General features: G+C 40.4%; 2 protein-coding genes, 1 non-coding gene and 1 pseudogene across 3 annotated transcripts; 1 reads left to right on the top strand and 3 right to left on the bottom strand.

The window, feature by feature from the left end:
* The window catches only part of LOC116223895, a 10,759-nt pseudogene extending 9,935 nt beyond the window's left edge, over positions 1 to 824 (bottom strand).
* Positions 825 to 1,191: 367 nt separating this feature from the next.
* On the bottom strand, positions 1,192 to 3,964 carry LOC122133551 (the record flags this gene model as incomplete). Its single annotated transcript, XM_042709989.1, has 4 exons — positions 1,192 to 1,423; positions 1,790 to 1,964; positions 2,801 to 2,988; positions 3,741 to 3,964. Coding segments are annotated over 4 exons (717 nt in total), but the record flags the coding sequence as incomplete, so codon positions are not given.
* Positions 3,965 to 11,895: 7,931 nt separating this feature from the next.
* LOC116223896 (protein ripply2-like) lies at positions 11,896 to 13,200 on the bottom strand. Its single transcript, XM_031582177.2, has 3 exons — positions 12,730 to 13,200; positions 12,475 to 12,542; positions 11,896 to 12,363 (listed from the first exon to the last, which is right to left on the bottom strand). Exons 1-3 carry the CDS (start codon positions 12,886 to 12,888, stop codon positions 12,207 to 12,209), a joined length of 384 nt encoding a protein of 127 aa, XP_031438037.1. The 5' UTR covers positions 12,889 to 13,200; the 3' UTR covers positions 11,896 to 12,206.
* Positions 13,201 to 17,608: 4,408 nt separating this feature from the next.
* On the top strand, positions 17,609 to 17,681 carry trnar-ccg. Its single transcript has one exon. It is a non-coding gene; the product is annotated as a tRNA-Arg (tRNA).
* Positions 17,682 to 22,638: the final 4,957 nt, after the last annotated feature.

Raw genomic sequence — 22,638 nt, forward strand, 5'->3', positions numbered from 1 at the left:
CACATATGGGATGTCAGGGGATTTTCCCACATCGACACTGGAGGAGGGTATCACATGTTAGTTTATTAGTAATGTCTTTTAATTAAAAATTTAATTAAAAACAAAATTCTACCTCTGTGGTGTGTGGCTGTATGCATTGTACACTTGGAAAATAATAATATTGCAAAAATATTGTATTAGTAGTAATATTATTTTTGTATTTCATACTCAAAAACATAAATAAAACTACAAAGTATTTGATTTCAGAGAACTATGGTTAGTACCAGGACTGACAAAAACATTTGCAACAATTTGAATAATTACATTAAATGAATTAATTATTAATGTATTTATTAATTAATGTATTAATTACATGATTTTCAGATTTAAAGTACATCATTATTTATGTCACATGCAGCTCATGTGCAAATATGAGAGGCAGATCCTGTCCTCAGCTTCCAAATTGGTGAATTTCTATCCTCTTTTCAGACTGTGTTCTCAGATACTTACACACCATTCACTATCCGGGTCTGATGTTAGAGTTTGGCCAGCTGAAACATCTGTGGTGCATGCAATTTGAGGGTAAACACCAGTACTTTAAGAGATTGTCCCACAACACTATTAACTTCAAGAATCTTTGTTACACCCTCTCCAAAAGACACCAGAAAAAAATTCCCTTTAAAGGAAGTGTGCTTGCTTGAGAGAATCTTGCTCGCCCAATGCCGAGGGAGAGGTCATCACCACTCTTTGGACTGGGATTGTAAATTGAGGTACTGATGTACGCGTTTAATTGCCTCTGATACTGTAGCAAGCTTAGTGTGGAAGAAGGCAACGTGAGGCCCCATAGGCTATACAGCACAGGCCGAGGAATGCCGTTTATTACCAAACACACAGAGGAGACCTCATAAGACAACGGCAACACCCCCAGAACCCCCTATCATTTTTTACTGCTAGGCTAAACTGTAAAACCTGCAGTGCTTCGCTGGTTGCCAGTTCATATTTTCCTCATGATATCCGACAAAAATCTTTTTACATCTATTGCTCCTGAGCAGAACAGTTGAGGGCAGGGCCTATGTCTTCAAGTCTTCAATGTTTTTTGTTTTATTTTTTGTGAAGTTGCAACTTTACACTGAAAACAAATGTAGGATTTGAAGTTCTAGTTTTATTATTTCTCTGCATACTTGTTGACCTTTAAACCATCAAGTCAGCACAATATGGGGAAACACAACAACAGATGTAAGATGACACTACTGGGGAAAGTACCCATTGAACACTCACACCCTTGAGATATTATGGGATAGTATCTCCAATGGATCAAGATTCGTCTCTCTCAACAGCCAGTTCTGCCAAGACAGGCTTACAAGGACACCCAAACCGGACTTTGTAGTCCCGGCAGTATTGGTTGGGGCCGTTCTTGCATACGAACCCAGTTGTTGGAGAGAAGCTATACAGGGAGGAAAGGGGATAAAGATATGTGTCAGTCATCATGCTTATATACAGTGCCTGCTAAAATGCATCCTATCTTTAATACTATATCATGATGAACTTCCATTTCTATGTTCCCAATCATGTACTGTGATAATCTCTCCTGTTTTTAGGCAAAAACAACTATCTCCATAAAATGTGTTGTCGGTTTTTCAACTCAGAGACCATTTGAAGGCCCATCTCTTCTGAGATATATTTTACTTAATACATTTATACTCACCTTCTTGCTAACATACTCCATGCAATGTAAGTGGATATAGATGAAAGTATGTACTAAAAAAATAGCCATAACTATAAAGAAAACTGAGAATTGCCAGTCCCTTACTGGAGGAAGTCTTGGCCAGTCGTGGCGGCAGGAGTGTCTGTGTCCACAGTCCTGCTCTCAATGGCGATCGGATCGGCACAGATCTCACCAGGGTTCTCGTTCCGCAGGTTCTGCAGCAGCTCCCAGTCACCGGTACCGGAGGGATTGTCACGATCATACCACTTTGTCCAGCACACTGCAAATCAGCACAATAAAAAAGACATGTCTGATTTCAAATTCAAATATTCTTCATTGACATGATTGGGATGATGTTTGATGCTTAACAAACGTTGTTTAATAATTATCCTTAACCTTTATTGTCCTCCAGTCCATGTGCAAAACTTTTAAGGGTTTGTGTTTCATAGTGTTAAGATGGTAAAGGTCACATGGTAGGGAAAGCACTGTGACATAGGCCGAGCTTCAGTGATGTCACTAGCTGTGGCCACATGGTAAAAGCACAGCTGCCTTCGCATCATGGCACACAATTAGGTTAGGCCCTGCTCTGCATGTGAGCACATAAAAGGTCTGATTTGAACTGATGATTTCATCAGTTGGATTCAAATGAATGATTTAAAATCAAATTCAGATTTGCATTATTGGCATGGTCGGGATGAAACTATGTTCAAAACACAAATATTGTTCAGTGGAGTTATTTACAAATATCTCATATAACATGACATATAACATGTTTAGCCCATTTTATCCCATCCCAATCCCATTTTAAATCCTGTGAAAAGTTCTGCAATTCTTGCAAAAGGTTGTTGATATTTTAGCTCAACAGACGATCAAAATACACCACTCCCTTCCAATGTCCTGGAGCAACGTGTTGATTGGCTGAAATAGTGTATTTGTTGGTCCAATCCACTTTGTAATACATTTACATACCCAGACACACTAGAGCTTGTTTTTAGGGCACACACAGAGGACCCTGAGGGAGCAATTTGCTGAATTTTACAATAATTGTATTGGATTAGAATCGGGGACTGAACCTTTAACTGTGAGTAATAGATAATTGTTTACAGGTTCACATACGTTTCTGGTTGCCACAGAATGGAGGGTAGCAGACAAAACGGACTTTGTAGTCCCGGCAGAAGCATTTCTCCTGATCTGCGTTCTTACAGATGAGCCCAGTGATGTGATCGTTCCTGTGCCAAATATAAAACACCATTAACATCCAACAAACTGTTACTGAGACATTATGTATGATCTTGTAAGTGTAACTTAAAGGTCCACTGTGTAACACTGTAGTTACAACCATGTGCCACCTACTGAAATTATATAATTAACTATTTAACATTTTGATATCATACCCTAGCTAATAAAGTGTCGACCAAGTGTGTTATACCAATCTCTAGTGGACAATCGATGCTCAGGATCCTTTAATCAATGCCATTCTACCTGTTTTAGTGTATTTGTGTGCTTCATGGTGCGAGGTCAGTAAAAACACACAAGACTAAAGCTGAAAAGTGGTCCACCTCAGTGAAGTCCTTGTCTTGACCAAGCATTCAAAAATGCTTAATTTTTACTTGTTGCATTGGGTGAGAAGACAGAGATCTCTACCTCCAATGCTTGTCCCAGTTGCTAAAAGGGACCTATAAATGAAAAACTAGCCACCACTGGTCCGACAACACCGGTGCTTCAGATTCTCTGTTACATGATTTTGGATAACACATTATTGTTTCACGCAGACTGTCAAGGGCTATAGACCCCAACAGCATAACAGCTAACAGCATGACACGTCTCTCACAGATAGAATAAATGAATGAGCTAATGTCATAGAAATGCTAAGGTCATGGCATGTGCCCTACATTCAATTTCAATTGAATTTAATTTTATTGATTTACACAGCCCTGTTAACAATTGATATTGAGCCCAATGCCTGAACCCTGAGTTCAGTAAACCATTCCGTGTGGCGCATACAAAGAAAATGATTGTTATATTTTTGAATACATAATAGCTACTATACACTCACGCATAAAACACATTGCCTGCATCCGCCATGCTGATGCCATCCACAGTTGCCACCTCGATGGCGGTGGGGTTGGGGCACATGTCCTTGGGGTAGTACTTCTTCAGGTTACTGATAGTCTCCCAGTCTCCAGTTCCTGTTGGGTTGTCACAGTCCATCCAGTCTGTCCAGCACTCTAATAGATAATAAATAGCACAATGATGCAAATGGACATTGCATATCTTGTAAATGTTTTACATACTGTGTACACAGACACTCATACATATGGTATAAAAACAAACATCACAAATGCACACGCACACACTGTTAGAAAGACAAGTGACTGCAGATTGCCCTGCACGCCTGCGCTGAGATCTGTGTTTCGCACACATTTCGTGAGTAGTTAGCTGAAGATCACCCGATGAGTCATCATATCAGCTAGTTCGCTTGATCATCTATCTTAGTGGAAGATGTTGGACTACATTTCCACTTAACATTTCTTCAGGTGCAAGTGTGTGCGTCACTGACGAACTGTAAATTTGTGTCTTTGTTGGATGAACGTATGAACATCCCATGCTGTAAAAACGTACTAGTTGTATTTCTGACTACTTCAAATGCATTTGAGGCTAACTGTTAATGGTGTGCACTCGGTATGTAAAACCTGTTTAAAATGTGTCAACTTCCTTTTATTATTTACAACCTGAGCAAGAGGATTCCATTTCAAACGCCATGTTGCACATTAAGGGCATTAGAATGGTAGCACATATTATTCCTGACTACGAAAAATTTTACTGTTTGGTAGAGTCTTTATTGTGTTACAGCATTTTATCTGTACATATTAAGCATTTGTGTTATGCAAACCAATGTATCATTTTTTTTCAATTGTTTCCTTTCCGCTAGACCACAAGCATACAAATCGCCTCTGTATTATGCTCGCTACGCCTGATTTGAACGCTGTGCATTACTGTGCTGCCTGAATCCTTAAAGTAAACCCGTAAACGCCATTCTGACTCCAGAGGTGTTCTTACCGACACACCAGGGCGACACAACAATACCCGGACCTCACCTTTACAGTCCTTTTTGTTCAGTTACTATTTTTTTTTTCACACACACACACACACACCGATATTCTGAATGTGTAAGCACTTACTGATGTTTTCCATGCATCCAAGTTTGGTGCAGATGGCTGTTAAGAAAAAAAGAAATGTTTATCAGTACAAACTTATTTGGATTTAACCATACAATGAGCTGCGTTGCAAAACATGGAAGGAAGCTTATGGTGTTCTCTATGCTTTTACTTGAAGTATGTTATGTATTTGAGTGACCCATTCCATAAGTAAAGGGGCAATAATGAAATGACTAAATATCCAAATGTGAAATAAAAGTGTAAAAATCAACAAAGTATGTCAATATCAGCATGACTCCACTGCAGACCAACTTGCTTCCAGGCATAGATCACACCATGGCAGTACACACACACTTACGCTGGAGATTAGGCTCCTCTATTAGTTCAGGCAGAGGTCGTCTTTGTGCCAAAGAAACAGCAGCCAAAGCACACACCACCTGGAACCAAAAAAAAAGGAACATCACCTGAGGTTGAACACACCATTCAGTGTGGGACATAAGCAGTTTCCCAAAAGAAAGCAGCATCGTTTTCACCAATACCTGGTCAGATAACAAGGAGTCTGTTTGACCTGCTGTGTTCAAATTGATATGTTTTGGGATGGTGTGCTGTATTCAGATTATTTTTATAATGCACAGCAGAAGCCTATACAGTAGGAAAATGTTGACACAGCAATGAAAAATGATCTATATTTTTAAACCAAAATCCCATTTAGTAAAGTAAGCTAAATCAAATTCAGAATACGCTCTCTGTGCCTTAAACAGTGCTCTTACTTGATTGGTGTAAAGAACAAAATAAGAGCTGGCCTTTAAATAAATACATTTCTACAGATGTAATGCCAGGAAAACGGCAGAAGGAATTGCATACCAGCAGGATCATGGTGAAAGGCCTATTCCAGACTTTCCCTGGATAGGGACAACGTTTAGGATGTTAAAGAGTTGCAAATCTGTTACTGTGACTTTTCCATTATGTGGAAAACATATACCTGGATTATATACATGATATTTGAAAACAAAAACACAACTAATAGCAGTAAAACAAAACCACTATATGATATTTCTCTTGTTATATAATAAATATACCAGTAAATGCAAAGTAACAAAATATTAGAGTATAACTATGCTTTGACCCTGCACTCACTTACATACCTTTAATTCATAGTTCATGCAGTATATGCTGTCCTCACTTACCTGTTTTTGTCTCAAAGAAGTTTTATGCACAGGCACTACCCAAGACACTCGTGATGACGTGATCCTAAGTTCTGTGAAATAGTCTAGCTCATGGTCTTTTTATATGCTGCAGACAAACCCACATCCACACACACACACAAACATACCTACACACCGAAGTCTATTCCTGATTGGGTGCTTGCTACAGGGAAATTGTGAGACCTCCCCAATTGTCTGCAAGGCACTGCCTGTACATTTCTGAAAAGGCTGGATATCATACTTCAGGGTTTTCCTGTTTTGCAAGGATTGTTCACAAAGGAATGTCTGTAAGACTAAACCAATCCATGTCAAAACAAATTCATGAGGCTGTGTATTGGACTTGGGCTTCACTTTGTCCTTCTCACGAATGGCTGTGTTGGGTTTCTGCACTCAGGTGTTGGGAGGACCCTGCACATCTCACGTCTCTTTCACTGATTAGAGAGGACCAACAAAAGAAGATCACACAAAAGGTTACATTAGGGTTGTGCTGATCCTCCCAGTAGATAGAGCAGCTGGGGTAACACATCCCTGATGTCTCAGTATGGTAATGTTGCAGGTGGTGGGTGTCATCTTTAATAACCCTTCCGGTTATGCTGCCCACAGTGGTCTAAAGGAAATGTACAAACCAAGACACAAAACTGCTCTCTCACTCTCTTAAAGTAACTGAACAAAGAGATGCAAAATGGTTGTCAGGACATCACGGTGGGAAATGGTGATAGTGAAAATGATAACGTACTTTAATATTTGCACTCCTAAATGTTCATTTGTTTGATACTGTCTGGACTGATTGTAATAAAAGAGGGTCCCTGACCTGGGCTTCTTATGCCATCACGTATGACATCTTCAGCAAAACTAGAGATCTTAAGAAGAGGGGTTTTCCTGAATGGCGTCTGTTAAAAGTAAACATAATAAATATAAACCAAGGTGCTAAAAGACTGAAGAGTTTTTGAAACCCTGCTCCTGTTTTTGGAAAGTGTGAACACCACTATTTTCTGTGTTCATAAATGGTTCAGACGGTATTTATTAAGCACTTTACAGGTAAATGACTCACACATTTACCCCTTCACTGATTCGTATTATTCACACACATGGCAGAGGCTACCGTGCAAGGCACCAACCTGCACAAAGGGAGCGGACGGGGATTCAGTGTTATGCTCAGGGAGACTTTGTCACATGGAGGAGTCAGGATCGTACTAGCATTCTTCTGTTTGAACGATTCCTCTACCTCGTGAACCACTGTCTTGACTGGCAAACAAAGAGCCAGTGGCAGGGTGATTGGTTTTCCTGTTCTGAATGAGCTGCATGAGTACGAGTGATTCCTATGTGAACTCACAGATTTGCATCTAACCTCTTGTGAGGGACCGAGGCGGTCACCCCATGATTTTGGGATGTTGCTACCGAAACTAGGCAACATTCTAGGCCACATTCTAGGCACAAACTAGACACCGAAACTGGACAACATCCTAGGCCACATTCTAGGCACACAGTGTTCACACATCTAAACACTATTAACACTTCACCTCACAGCAGGACAGTGTTTTCTCATGCATTTTCAAGAGTCCAATGCTTCTCCCTGGCTAGGATTGAGGCACCCTTTAAATAGCATGCCACCTGGGCTTAATTGGGCCAATCAAGCCAATTGGACCCAACCATGGTAGTGGGAGAAGTCCAAGTCTCTCCTGCTCTTGTAGGGAAATATGAGTCCACCTCCATTTTGGTGCCATGGTGAGAAGGGGGGATTTTAACTTCTCACACCTCTGTACATGGAAAGTAAAGCAAAAGGAAGACATTTTGGCACTTTTTTTTTTTAGATTAATTTTTGGGCTTTTTGCCTTAAATTGGATAGGACAGTGAAGAGAGACAGGAAGGGAGCTGGACAGAGATTGGTACTGGGATCGGGAAATGACTACGAGTCGACTCGAACCCAGGTCCCCGTGGGCGTTTAGGCCCAACCATGGTACGGGGCTGCTGCTTGCACCACAGCTCCCCCCTAATTTTGGCACATGTATGTGATATTTAGTCATTGACAATAACAAACTTAGGTGCAGCAATGTGCATCATTTAGTCTTTGAAATGAGGGCATCAGCCTCCGGAGCTGGGGGTTGTGTGTTCAAGTCCCATCTGGGTTGGAAAGTTATGCAAATCTTGATGTGGTTACACAAAAGGTTTGTCTCAGATGCTATTGTGGATAATATACCAAAGTCCCCCATGCAAAAGCTGACCTTCAAACAGCATTACTGAAGACAGCAGTAGCATGTGTAAGTGATACAACAGGCTTTGTTGGCATGTTTAAGTCCCTCCCAGTTAACCTGTCTAAGGTTGCCAAACCTGAGTGGCCAAACAGTCTTCTGTGTTCGGTTCTTTTGACAAAAACTGTGATTTTATGAGCATATCAGTGTATCAGTGTGAGTGTGTGTTTTTTAGTGTGTCAGTGTAAGTGGGTGTATTTGTGTCAGTGTGAGTGTGTTTTTGAGTGTGTCAGTGTGAGTGTGTGTATTTGTGTGTCTCAGCTGCTGAGTCATCCATCGTTACCTCACTAAATTACACCAGAAGATATTCTTCATTGAAATAAGTCCATTTAAAAAATGAAAATTTTTCTTTACAAAATTTCTATTTCTCATTCCCCAAAATCTTCTTTTTTTTTTTAAATCACTCCTTATTTAAATCTATTGACAATCTCAGGTGTCCTTAGGACAGGTGTCCTTCTGTCGGCGCAGTGGCCTGATGGATCAAGATGCCTCTGGAGTTGAGGATGGTGGGTTCAAGTCCTACCTGTGTTACAAGTTTATGTCTAGTATCTGCTTTCATCTGTGTGACATAAGTACCAGCAGTAGTGTCAGTTCAGGTTGAAAAGTGTACAGCTCAAATTCAGCCACACATTGCAGACAGGGATGGATTACAGAAGGTCAGGGGGCCCCTAAGCCAGAGCCTCTAAGTGAAGTCGCTGTTAGGTATCTCTTATTTGTGGTTGAAAGAGGTGTATTTAGTTTTTTTGCTGTTGGCTTTAATTGTGTGTACCTGCGCAGTCAGGGGTATAACTACAGACAGTGTAGTTGCACTGTGGCCCGTGTATATATACATATATCGGAAGTGCCTGTCTCTTAGACGTCGCTATGTAAACACGCCTGTGATCAAAGCTGAGTTATAACACATGGTTCATAGTACCTTATGGTTTATATCCTCTCGAAATGGCAAACCTATCTCTGTCATGGTTTTCATTATTTTGGGGAAGGGGAAATATCCAGTAGCAATCTATAACACAATTGTATACTTATCCTACATAAACTATTAAAATAACTATTCAATTAAATGAATCATTTAATTTTCTTTTACATTTTTGTTATACACAGATATTCAATGATGATTGCTGCGTAATATATAAGTTGTTGTCCAATGTCAAGTCTCTATTTGATCATGTGACGAGACGATATGATATAGCTAGTTTAGGCGCAAAATCTGAACGTCAAGACCGACAGGCTGACTGAGCACAGCCAAATGCACAGCACACCTGCAAGCCGAAAGATGCCTTTCAAACATAAAAGTGGTTGTGGAAAACCATAGACATATATGTCTATGTGGAAAACTCCCTGCTGGACTGTGAGCTTACGCCACTCTTTGGACTGAGGCTTTGCGCTTGGGCACGAACTTCCCACTTCCTTTTGTTAAGTGTTATGATCGCGGTGGTAGCTAGAGTTTAGACTCCCAGGCAATGCCTGTATTCTCCATTAGTGGTCTTAGAGCGTCATCTTGTGGTATATTAATGTAACGGCATTGTAATTCCAGTGTTTCTGATACACTGAGTGCAGGTGATTGGTATTAATTAGGGTTCCTCCGTCAGGAGGAAACCTATTGTTATTGTAGGTATTATTATTATTCTTGTACCATTGAAGTCAATGGCAGGCCCTAGAACCGTATGGTAACTTTTTCTGAAATTTGGCACACTCATTAAGGACAGTCCCTTCTTCACTCACACCAAGTTTCATGTCTCCCACTAGACCACACTAGCGCCACCAACGGGTCAAAGTTGGACTTTTGTTAACACTGTAACTTTTGAACCGTTTGACCAATTTTCAAAAATGAGGTACCATTGGATTCCCCGGATCAAGACGAATTCAACACACCCTATGCCGTCAATTTCCGGTTATATAGATTTTCCGCAATTTCCGGTTTTATCAAAAACCTTTGAAAGGCCTCCACTCCTACAATTTTTGTCAAATCTTCTTCAAAATCACCAGAGATGATCTTCAGACCAAGCCTCACAACATTTATCCAACAGAATTTTGATCCTCACAACCGTTTGTCCGGTACAGCCACTGAATTTCAGCAGAAAAGCCATCAAACAGGAAGTGAAGTGATATCTCAGCAAATATTTCAGATATCAACGCCAAACTTGGTATGCACGTGGAAGACACTACAACATGTCCCCATGTGCAAAGGCAACTTCATATCTTCAAAAATGATTGATATAAAGCAGATTGCATTAATCGCTAACGCTAAAATAATGCTTTACACATTTTTCATTCAAAAAGTGATACTCTGATTCAATCACAAGTTCATATGAAGACACTTGAGAATGTTTAGTACACAAATCTGAAAAAAAGTTGACTGTAAGATGAAAAGTAGATTTTTGGTGAATATTTGAAACATGCATGCTTGGCTAATTGCTACCACCATTTCCAGTGTAATGTCTCCCTCTCTCCTCCTTCGCTCCCCGTGCGGCTTGCCCCAATTCTCACAGACACAAACTTTCACCTGACACACCAAACACTTGGCAAGACGCACACACACCATTTCATGACATTGTGGCCTGACCAAGGCCCCGCTCTCTCCTTAGCTTGAAGCTTGTGGATCTTGACAGTATTGCATTTCAAATTGAATATCCCATTGGTAAGTCTGCAGCATGGATTTTTCTATACAGTGACAAATTGTGCAGAATTTACATTTTTCCCTGGTTCACAAAGTCTCAAGAACCCATAATGTCACCAGCATGGATATTTCTCGACAGTGACAATTTGTGAATAATTAAAAAAAATGACTTCAAATCAGCCATTGATCCAATTATCTGTCCAATGTTGTGTACATGTATGAAATACATGTCAGTGTCATGTCAATTTTGTAATGATTGGAATGTTGAGGAGGAACCCGCCATTGCTGCCTGCAGCTATATTATTATTATTATTTCAGTTGTTTGCATAGCAATTCTGTATATTGCATAATAGTGAAGGATATGTTATAAATGATTAATAATATGTAATTATGTATATCGTTCAAATAGGCATATAGTTATGTATATTGGTACAGATTGCTACGTATGTACTGTATATTCATTCTATATTCTGTATTTCTTTATTCTACAGAAAACCACACAAACACACGCCCCAATACTTACTTTAATTTATGCTAATTCTACTGCAAGCACTCAATGCACTCTTATCAACCCGCTGGAGTTCAAACGCCAATAAATCTGTTGTACTACATCTGAAGGTTGTGGCTACTCTCTGACCGGAGTACATAGTCAGTTAAGGGCAAATCAGCTAGTAACGCACACGGACTTCACAGTGGTGATGCATAATATGCTTTTTGATATTACATCAAATTGGAAAATGATCACTCGGCTGTTGCCACTGTCACAGATGTCAGAAGCAATAGCAGGGCAGTGCACACCTCACCGAAGGTGGATGTTACGGAGTGATAATCCACAATCAGCATCTTGGCAAGTTGGGAGACTGAGGACTGCTGAACAATCTCTGGTCTAAAACAGGCCCTGAATGATTTGTGCAGGAAACGGGGTACGTAGCTGGAGATTGAATGTCTGAAGGGGTACGGGACTGTAAAAAGTTTGGGAAACACTGTCCTACAGAGTTGGTTTTCAACCAATATAGGCCATCTGAATGACAACATATGGAACAGTGGAATAATGGCGCAAGCTTAACTTAACTAAATAGGGATTGGGAAAACAGAGGAAAAGGTTTCTTTTTAGAGATTTATTTTATTAAGTTATTGATATTAGAGAAATCTTCATATACATAGTGATACCCTGCAAGAGTGTTACAAAAATAAAAGTGCTGATATGTATCCATTACATTACGTATATTTACAATTTATGCACAGAAATAAGTTATAGAATATATTACGCTCCATCTTTTCATTCATAATTGTCTAGTTCATTTCTTTCTCGTCCTCCTCCTCACTGCCTTGTTCGTCGCTGCTAGAGTCTGTGTATAGACAGATGGTCGCCTGGACGGGATAGTTCGAGAGCAACGCCTCGGCGTCCTGATACAGGTAATCGTAGCAGTTGGATCTAGGCCAGAACAACCTACCAAAGAAACAACGTTCAAATTAGAAACGACAGATATCTAACACAATGCCTGATAAGATGAAATGCCCGATGAAAACAGAAACTTTTTGTGTTTAAGATGAGACTCACTTGGAAGGATGGACAACGTTTTTGGGTTTCTTGGCATCTGATAATTCAAGCAGGGGTTTGACGTATGACTGCGATAAAAAAAAGAAAAGAAAGACCAGATAAATGGAATGTTCGCAAAATCTTCGAATATAGACATTACAATTTATCCGCTCAGTCGTCTTGTCAATTCGGATTCATTCTATATATAAACTAATTCGTTAATGTATCTCTCATGTTCAAAGGATCAAAAGTTGATTCATGTGCATGTAAACTTACCTCATGAGAGTCCGTCCTTTGTTCAAGCGGTCCTTGTGCCCACGGTCTCCAAAACAGAGCACGCTCGTGAGTTGTGTTTTCATTATTATATCCAGTATGTCCAAAGGGAGAATTCAGGCTTATCTCCATAGCCCGAGTCATACGGGTAGAGTATTCCATAAGTGTTCCTGTGGGTTAAACGCGAGTGCTCAGTCCTCGGAGTCTGGTGAAGTGTGTCTGCGATCGAGGTAACCATTTATAAATGAAACGCAGCTCGTGCCAAATTGTCCCTTCACACCTTCAGGCTGGCAGGCGACGCGTGGTTCTGAGGTGCGCAAGCATGCTCCACAAGCAGGAGTGTGTTGAGGTGTCAACTGCGCAAATGGTCACACTTCACTTACCACACGGAGAGAAGCATAGGCCTTTTTCTAGAGGAGTTTGAGTTGTATATTAACAAACAAAGGTCTGTGTAAAGAACTGATGTCCACTCAATAAATATAAGTGCAAAGTTCTCTATTGAACAAACGTGAAGGTAACACGCAGGCAGGTAAATCCAATTTATCACTTTAGCATTAACATCAGACTAACGTATCTTGCGTGATCTCATTTCCGGTGACATCACACATAAGGTCACATATACATGTACACATTATATGACATCTCCCCTTTTCAGCTTGTTTCTTTCTCTCAGAACAAAACAAGACAATTACATTTCCTGACTAAACATTCAGAAGATGCTGCTTTCATTAAATCAGCAAGACACTGATATGACTTAGCTTATCAAACACTAACTTATCAAAATCAAAATCTGAGCATTTTATCAATTAGATCATTAGCTCATTTCACAGCTTCAGTAAACTTTTCAATTCACAGAATCAACAACCTTATTTTTTCTCTTTCTTTTCTTTCCCCTCCCCACAGTCTATAGCTTAATTACTGAACAAAATAGCAACATACAGCACAGTGAACATGTGACATTCTTTTTTTCTCTCTCTCTCTTTTTCACAGATTTAGTCTTTCCCCAGGTTTACTCTGTCTGCCAGACCGGGTATGAAACAGTCCATTCATTCGGTCGGTCGAAAGCAAAACTCTCCGGGGGCTTAAACTTGGCCATCCTTTCAAAGCAATGTGTTCGTCAAACGCTTCTGACACCATGTAAAGAACTGATGTCCACTCAATAAGTATAAGTGCAAAGTTCTCTATTGAACAAACGTGAAGGTAACACACAGGCAGGTAAATCCAACTTATCACTTTAGCATTAACATCAGACTAACGTATCTCGCGTGATCTCATTTCCGGTGACATCACACATAAGGTCACATATACATATACACATTATATGACAGTCTGTGCCACTTAACTACATTAATACCTCTATATTACACTCGTTTCGCAGAAATGTAGGCAGTAATTCTTGCACCACACTCAGTTAAAATCAGTATGTGCGGTTATCACGTTTCAAACAATGGTTAGCGCAGTCAGCAAGCATAGTCAGCAAGCATAACTAGACATATCTGAACACACAAGAATTAAAAATAAAAATGTATAACACTGGGCTACAGATAGCGTATGTTGTACCCTGCAACCCTAACAAAGCTTACGACTAAATTCTCCATATGTACCAAACCAAACTAATTGCTAAATGCCAGCATAACTAAACATAACTAATGCCAAACCAAACTAAATGACAAACCAAAATAAATGCTAAATGCCAGCATAACTAAACACATCTAAACACATGCAATACAACAAAACTGGGCTACAGACAGCGTATGTTGTACCGTGAAGGAGTGCGACAGATCCCGGGTACAGCACACGGCGCGTTTTGCGACTGTCACCAGCCAACTAAATACTAAATAACATTCCCATACACCTAGCCAGGCAGCCTCTCTCTCTCTCTCCCTCTCCCTCTCCTTTCTTATCACATTGCTAATGCCTATAATAACCCACTCACTCTGTTCTTTTTCTTTCTCTCCTAATCTAGACTATCTTCGCTATGGGACGCTGCTGTAGTCTCTCCACCCGGTCTACCTGTAGAAACCCTCGGCCAATTGCATCCACCGCCACCGCACTGCCGTACACTTACTCTACCTCATACCCTATGCTAGCATTTATATACAATATATATTATTGCCACCATCGACATGTTTCTCTGTTCCTACTCCCCTTACCCCTGTAACAGTAACCCTATGAGCACAGTGTATACCCACTAAAGTGGTCTTGTCTGTATTATGTATTTACCACCGGATGTCTGTATATATATTAAGTACATCTACCAAATGCAGGCTATGCACAACACTTGTTGTTTCCGTTCCCCTTCTGCCACACAACCCTCCCCCCATCCCCCCTTCCTATCTCCACCCGGCCGACCTCAAGCAGATGGGTTCCCCCTTATGTGCCGTGGTTCTGCTTAAGGTTCCTTCCTGACTAACAGGGAGTTTTTTCTTGCCCGTGTTGCCATTGTGCTTGCACTAAGGGGGTTCAGGCTCTGGGCTCTGTAAAGCGCCTAGAGACAATTGTATTGTTATGGCGCTATATAAATAAAATTGAATTGAATTGAATTAGGGCCATGTGTAAATCATCCTTTGCAATCCACAGGAGGATTGCCAATAACTAAAAATGTCAATCTTTTCAGGATGGTCTTGGGTTTCAGCACCTATAAACAGTATGCTTAAAATGACCTGTACATTGAACTGGACATGCTGCAACACTGTTAAAATCATACCCTGTTATGACAAGTCTGAAGTGGCACTGCTTATGTTCGTAAACTCACTACACAAATCATTCCTTTCACTGGAGCGTATGTATTATACACACATTCACACACACTAACACATCTAGAACTCTACAGAGAATGCAGAGTTCAGGGCCGGGTCACTAGTGTGAGAAAAACGAGAACCAACAGCCACACACACATGCACGTCTCAGCCAAGCCAGTCAAGTACCTTTCCTTGTGTGAAAATCCTCACTATCTGTTAACACATCACATACACGCAAGCACACACCATGTGAAGTAAACTATGTGTGACTGGGAATCAGGGATGGATTACCTCAGATTTGTGCATAAACATACAGTATTTCATTCCAAACCAACAGAAATGCTGATTTAGGATACACATATTTCTACACACACACACACACACACACACACACAATTAATGAAATGTGTACACATATATATACAGTATGGACAAATTTGTTTTCGGAATCATGCAAAGTTGCAGACTCACACACACAGAAGTGCAGAGACGTGATAGCATTAGCACAGCTAACCGAGTATAATGCATGTTTGGGTGAAGAGGTCACCAGAGTGTGAGTGTGTGAATCTGGGTTCAGTTCAGGCACTCTGTATTGTATCGCCTTTCACTGTGTTAGATTACTCACATATTGTATCTACATACACACACACAGACACACACACACACACACACACACACACACACTCTCTCTCTCTCTCTCTCACACACACACACACACACTCTCTCTCTCTCTCCTCTCTTTCTCTCTCACACACACACACACCGTCACTCTCTCTCTCTCTCTCTCTCTCTCTCTCTCTGTCTCACACACACACACCCACATGGCACCCTCTGTCTGCACAGCTAACTGAGTTTAATGTGAGTTTAGGTGAGGAGGTCACCAGAGTGTGAGTGTGTGAATGTGGGGTCAGGCACAGACTCACTGTCTTTTATCATCTTTACCTGTGTCAGATTACTCACATGCTACCAACACACTCACAAACACATTCATGCTTACACACACACCTATTATGATAACATCACTTACTCGTAGGCACGGGAAAACAGACAGGACACACACACTCTATGGGTGGGAGCCTGACAGCTATGGCAGAGACAGTAGTGTGACTTTTCAGCACATTAACAGTGTCAAAAGAGCGGAACAATGATTAAACATTCTGCGTCTGTCTAGTGGGAGAATTTATAATGCATTCCAGACAGAGTAACTAAGCATAGCCGAGAGTCGAAAATTAATCTGTTGTGCTTATGAACTCACTGCACCAGTGAGTTTTCTAGCGGGTGAAAACGTAAGCATCAGGCATGTGAGGCGTTAGGCAAAAACTAGACGGTGTGTGCGGCTTAAGGCTGTTTGGCATACAAAGACGGCATGAGGCTGTTTGGCATACAAAGACTCGTACACATAGAGAATTGCCCAGATTGTAAGTCTGGATAAACTCGGTGCAGAAAAGTGCCCTCAGAAAGGTCAGAGTTCAGGGCACAGGTCACAATGTGTGAACATGAGAACCAAGAGCCACACACACCTCTGCCTCAGCCATGCTGCTCACCTCTTTCAGTGTGTCAAAATCCTCACTGTCTATTAGCACGTCACATTCTCTCTCTCTCTCTCTCACACACACACACACACACACACACACACATTCACACACAATGCATAGACACACAGAATGCAAAGACATGGCACCCTGTGTCTGCACGGCTAACTGCTCCGCTCGGCTGTAGCGTTTCCGTGTAAACTCAAATAAAATAGCATTTTCTTGACAAGGCTGCATGTATATGCGATAAAAAAAGGCACTGGATCCATAAATGAATCCGGATTCGGATCCGTGTAAATGTGGCCTGAGTTTAATGTGAGTTTAGGTGAGGAGGTCACCAGAGTGTGAGTGTGTGAATGTGGGTTCAGGCACAGACTCACTGTCTTTTATCATCTTTACCTGTGTCAGATTACTCAGTAATCTCAACACACACACACAAACACACACACACACACAAACACACACACACACACACACACACACACACACGTTGGCACATAGGTCCTGTGAACTCTGTACAATGAAAGAAGAGAAAAAGAAAGACACTTTGGTACGTTTGTTAAATATTAATTAAACCTTAACAAAGGCATCTTTTTGTGGAAGTCACCAGGCCCAGTGGCCTAATGGATAAGGCATCAGCCTCCGAAGCTGGGGATTGTGGGTTCAAGTCCCACCTGGGTCGTGGCAAGAAGCCATAATGAACATTTAAGGCAAAAATTCTGAGTTCCAAGAAGTGTACACAACTTGACATTTCATTGATGTCAGTTGGACGAGCAATGTCTGACAGACTTGTGTTACAAATCCAGGCTGTCAAACGTAAAAAGATGCCAGATTGTACTGTAAATGCTTGCAAATTGGCCACAGAAATAGTGTCTCAAATATTGATGTTACAATTTCTACAGTTGCACATTACTAATTACAGTGGTGTATGCTATGGGCCATACATGAAATCTTGCATACTCACTCTGGCACTAGTTTACCCGCACACTCCAATGCTTTCTACTCTTCTGATAATAAAAAGAAAAGTATGCATACTTAGCACACTCAGACATACTTTTTTGTGTACTGCTATGCCTCAGTAAGAGTTAACTCAGACCAAAAATGGCAAAGGTTCAACCCTTGAAAACTCAAGTGTGGCTGAAACTTATCTTGAATTGATTATAAATCAGTTGATGTAGAAACATTCTGTTCCATTGTTGTAGGCCTAAAAATCTTTATTTGAATATTAAAAGGCTTGATCATGGGCCAATGGCCTAATGGATAAGAGGATTCTCAGTCTAAAGGTAATGATAAGCACATTCTCTATATCTCTCTGCAGCACTCACTGACTAGTGGAAGCTTATTTTTATTTCACTAATAATCTTTCAGAATTATTTTTCAGTGAGAATAGGTTGGGAAAGTAGGTTGACAGCAAATATCTTGAATTGCCTTTCCAGTCCTTCCACCTTGTTCATTTTTGGTTATTGGTTATTTCTGCTTGGACATTATGTTCAGCTTAACCGTTTTGAAGATGGGAAGAGAGATCATCAACTGAGAATTAACCAGGTCTATCTGATATGTCCAAAAATGTGATTGTTTTGCACCAAATTATATAAAATAATATGATTTTGAGTAAGGTTTGAAAAAAGTAACGTTTGTGTGAAAAAAGAGTAAGGTTTGGAATTGACCTGGGAGAGAAACCAAGGATATTGTAATTGTTCTGATGAAGTCCAAAAAGATCTGGAGCATTGTTCTGCTCCCCTTATTCTAGGGAATTTTACCCCAAAAAATTATTAAAAGATTAAAATAACATGCACAGGTAAAACATCAACTTCACCATAAACTAGGTTTGGTAGCCTATATATTTAAATCTTAAAATTGTAAAATAAATAAGCAAGAGCGAATACAACAATTTGTAAGCTGAAAAATAATTTATTGACAAGCTTCCTTTGGATATCTTAAAAATAAATAATAACGCTCCGTAAGAACATGATACAAAAATAAAAAAGTGTTAAATAAACAGGTTTCCATACTCATATTTACATTTTTGTACACAAAAAATAAATTAGAAAATATATTAGGCTCGATCTACACCGTCTTCTATCACATCACAAGTACATTTTAGTTCATTTCTTTCTCGTCCTCCTCGTCACTGTCCTCGTCTTCCCCACTACTGGAGTCGGCATATGGGCAGATGGTCGCCTGGACGGGGTAGTTCCGGAGTAGCACCTCTGCGTCCTGGTACAGATAATCGAAGCATCGCGATTTTGGCCAGAACAACCTATCAAAGAATTAAAGTTCGAGTTAGACATCGCGGACCATAATGCTATTACATTTTATAGACTACTAATGAAATGAGTACCTTAACAAAGGCAGAGGGGAGGTATACATTTCGATAGAAAGGGGCTGAATATAGAAAATGGTTTAAAATAGAAAATGGTTTTCAAGAACATAATGGCTTACTTTACAGGGTGGGACATGCCGTTGGGTTTCTTGCCATTGGGTAATTCAGCAGAGGTGTTGGTATAAGCCTGAAATAGACACAAAAAAACATGAGCATTTGAGAGCAAACAACAAAAGCAATGCAAATGACAATATATGTGAAGGCTACTTTTTTCAAAGAAAGAATTCCCTTTAATCATTTTTTCTGTTCATTCCATTCACGTTCATTCGTTAGTCGTTAATCAATTGATTAATTTGTATTAGGTTGCAGAGGTTGTTAATTCTAGAGGGGTGTTTCCTTCTGTGTGTTAAAGCAAATTTGACCAGTTTTGAATCCAGTTAACTTACCGAAAGTGAGCCTATCCTTCTCCCACACTGCTCTGGTGTCCATGGTCTCCAAAACAGGACGCGCTCCTCCACTGCGTTTTCACTGATATATCCAGCACGAGAGCTTCTTGTTAACTCCATAGTTCCAGTCTGACAGGTAGAGTGTTCCATAGTTCTTGCGAGTTGAACGTGCGTGTTTAGTCCTCAGAGTCTGCGGTGCATGTGTCCACGAGCCGGGGCAGCGTGCAATTTATACAGGAAACGCCAAATTGTACCTTGACACCTTCACGCTGGCAGGCGACGCGTGCTACGAAGGTGCGCCAGCATGCGCCACAAGCGGGAGTGTGTTGAGGTGTCAACTGCGCAAATGGTCGAACTCCACGCGCAGGAGTGTATAAGCACCTCTCTAGCGGCGGTTGTGTCATTACTTATATTTGTTATCAGTCTGAACTGTTAACTGAGTTATTACTTATATTTTCTATCAGTTTGAACTGTTAACTGAGTTATTACTTATATTTTCTATCAGTTTGAACTCTTAAAGTAACACAATGCAATAATTTGACACTTTCTGAGATATGGTTTTATAGGCAACTAGTTTTGGTACCATCCTCAAATTAATTTTGATAGCATAAGGTCATGTGAAGGACAGATAAACACCTGTGTCTTCCCCACTAGCCATCCAGGATATGCCGTATGTAGTTTTGTGTGACGGGCTGGTACACCCTGCAAAAATGGAAGAGAAGCTTTCACACGCATGACATTGCCAGCTAAACTGCCAAAAGACACCAGTTAGTGTGTTGGCAAGCTTCTATCAGTGTCAGCTGGGCTGTTGGTGGTGCTTGCAAGGTTTTTGCATGTCTTTTAGGTAGTTAACTTACTAGTTTTGGAACAAAACTCTGTATTGCTGCTTTAACTGAGTTAACAGTTCAAACTGATAGAAAATAATGGTCACAACACAATCGCGACCATTTGCGCAGTTGACACCTCACTGGTTAACTGGTAACCGTGCTCTACTCTGACTAGGCTTAAACCTAGATAATAACACACTACATATTACAAGCCCCAAGTCTTGGTTGAGGGTACAAAATCCCCCCCATACAAACTAAGGGACCTAAACCCATCTAGGTAAATCTGGTCAAATAAAAAGCCTCCCTTTTCTGAAAAAAAGGCATGTGCTTTAAATAAAATTATAGGCAACCAATTTCTGAGCTCAACAATACAGCCATTATGAAGACCGGGATAAGAGCTGTTTTTTTTCAGTGACAGTCAAGGCTGAGTTTTCAAGAGTTTTGTAAAACAAATCTAACATAAGTACGACAGCGGCTCCATGTTTAATCATTTTTATTCAAATCGAATAATTAAATTGATCAGTTACTGAAATAAAAGCTTTAATGACATTAAATATGAATTGATTTGCTAATGTTTTATTGCATTCTGGAGGCCTTTTGCTGAGCTCATATGCAGCGCTTGAGCACACAGAGGCGACACACCTCCTGACCTCTACATGGGTGCTCTGTGCTGCTGTGCTCCTACTCACCTTCCTGATGGTCACAGTCTTCACACCCGATTAAGCTGACTGACACCTCACCATGGGAACCTGAGGGTTTGGTTAGCATTGGTGCCCAGTTCAGAGTGTACGTTCATCATCACCAACAACAACAACAACAACAGCCTGACTATTACTGTAAGAGTGCTCAATAGAATTTACACAGCGTCACTCACCATCTAAAAGGGACATTTTTAATGAAACACTGTTGCATGGCATCCTCAGATTAAATTTGATGGTACAGTCATGTGAAGGGGAGGTACACAGAAGCTCAAACTATTCACTACATAGGTTTGTGGGCAAAGGCATCAACCCTCATTATAATAACTTTACTTATAATTTTTAACTTCACATCATGATGTTTCACTGGCATACATCAGTTAGCATGTTAGCATGCTAGCTTTAATCAGTGGTAGCTGTATTGTTGTGGGTGTTTGTAAATCTTGCTGTCCATCCCCTTCTTGGCTGCTCTATAATCAATTCAGTTAATCAGCGCTAGGGAAACTTCTGAAGTAAAAACATGAAGCCACTCACTTTGACACTTTGAGAGTTTTGAATTGTCAAAGGTCATATGAGAACGACAAGACAGTATCTGATAAAACACAAACGAAACCTTCAAAAGAGGCTAATTTCTTTTTACAAGTTCTAACCTAGATTAAGTTTCGTTTGTGTTTTGGATAGCAAACAGCACGACCTGAGTTCAGTGTCAGCAGAAGGTAAAAATGGTGATCTATGCATGCGGTGACTTCTCCCAGTTGTGGGTGTTGACATTGATGGCGTGTGTAAATTTGCACCAGCTCACTGACAAGGCTCACACCCCTCCATGGGAACTGGCCGATGCACTCACTGAGCATGACTGAGGTCAGAGTTCATAAGCAAAGGGTACACACATAGGCACACACAAAGGTTACACATAAAGGTATTAGTGATGGCAAATATAGAAGTTACCTCAATTATTTACTGGGCCTTGGGTATGTAATAACAGTGTTATTACCATGTCTTACCAGGACCCTACAGATAATGTATTCTCCAAACGGTCATATACACTCAAGCACATGCACAAATACTCCAGTCAGACACCCACTTTCAAGTACTTTATCAATTTGCTTATAATAAAAGGCCACGGATACTGTAAAGGCCATTTTAGATTGATGGCCCTTTGATGTGTTTAAAGCAAACAACAAAAACAACTGTAGAAATCACTTCATCGCACAATTTAAACATCCGGACTTCTAATCTTGAATTAATCTAAATTCTGATGCGTTCTGGATCAGTTGATGTTAAGCAGGTTGATGTATGCATGTGATGGTTTCTCCCTAATGCAGGTGTTGATTTTCTAACTGAG

The sequence above is a fragment of the Clupea harengus genome, chromosome 15 (assembly GCF_900700415.2).
Source record: "Clupea harengus chromosome 15, Ch_v2.0.2, whole genome shotgun sequence".
In the NCBI taxonomy this organism is placed as follows: Eukaryota; Metazoa; Chordata; class Actinopteri; order Clupeiformes; family Clupeidae; genus Clupea; species Clupea harengus.

Coding starts and splice junctions, on each gene's coding strand:
- LOC116223896 (XM_031582177.2), bottom strand. CDS start 12,888: ATGGAATACTCTACCCGTATGACTCGGGCTATGGAGATAAGCCTGAAT. Junction 12,543..12,729: donor AAAGGACGGACTCTCATGAG/GTAAGTTTACAT, acceptor TTTTTATCGCAG/TCATACGTCAAACCCCTGCT. Junction 12,364..12,474: donor AACGTTGTCCATCCTTCCAA/GTGAGTCTCATC, acceptor TTTCTTTGGTAG/GTTGTTCTGGCCTAGATCCA.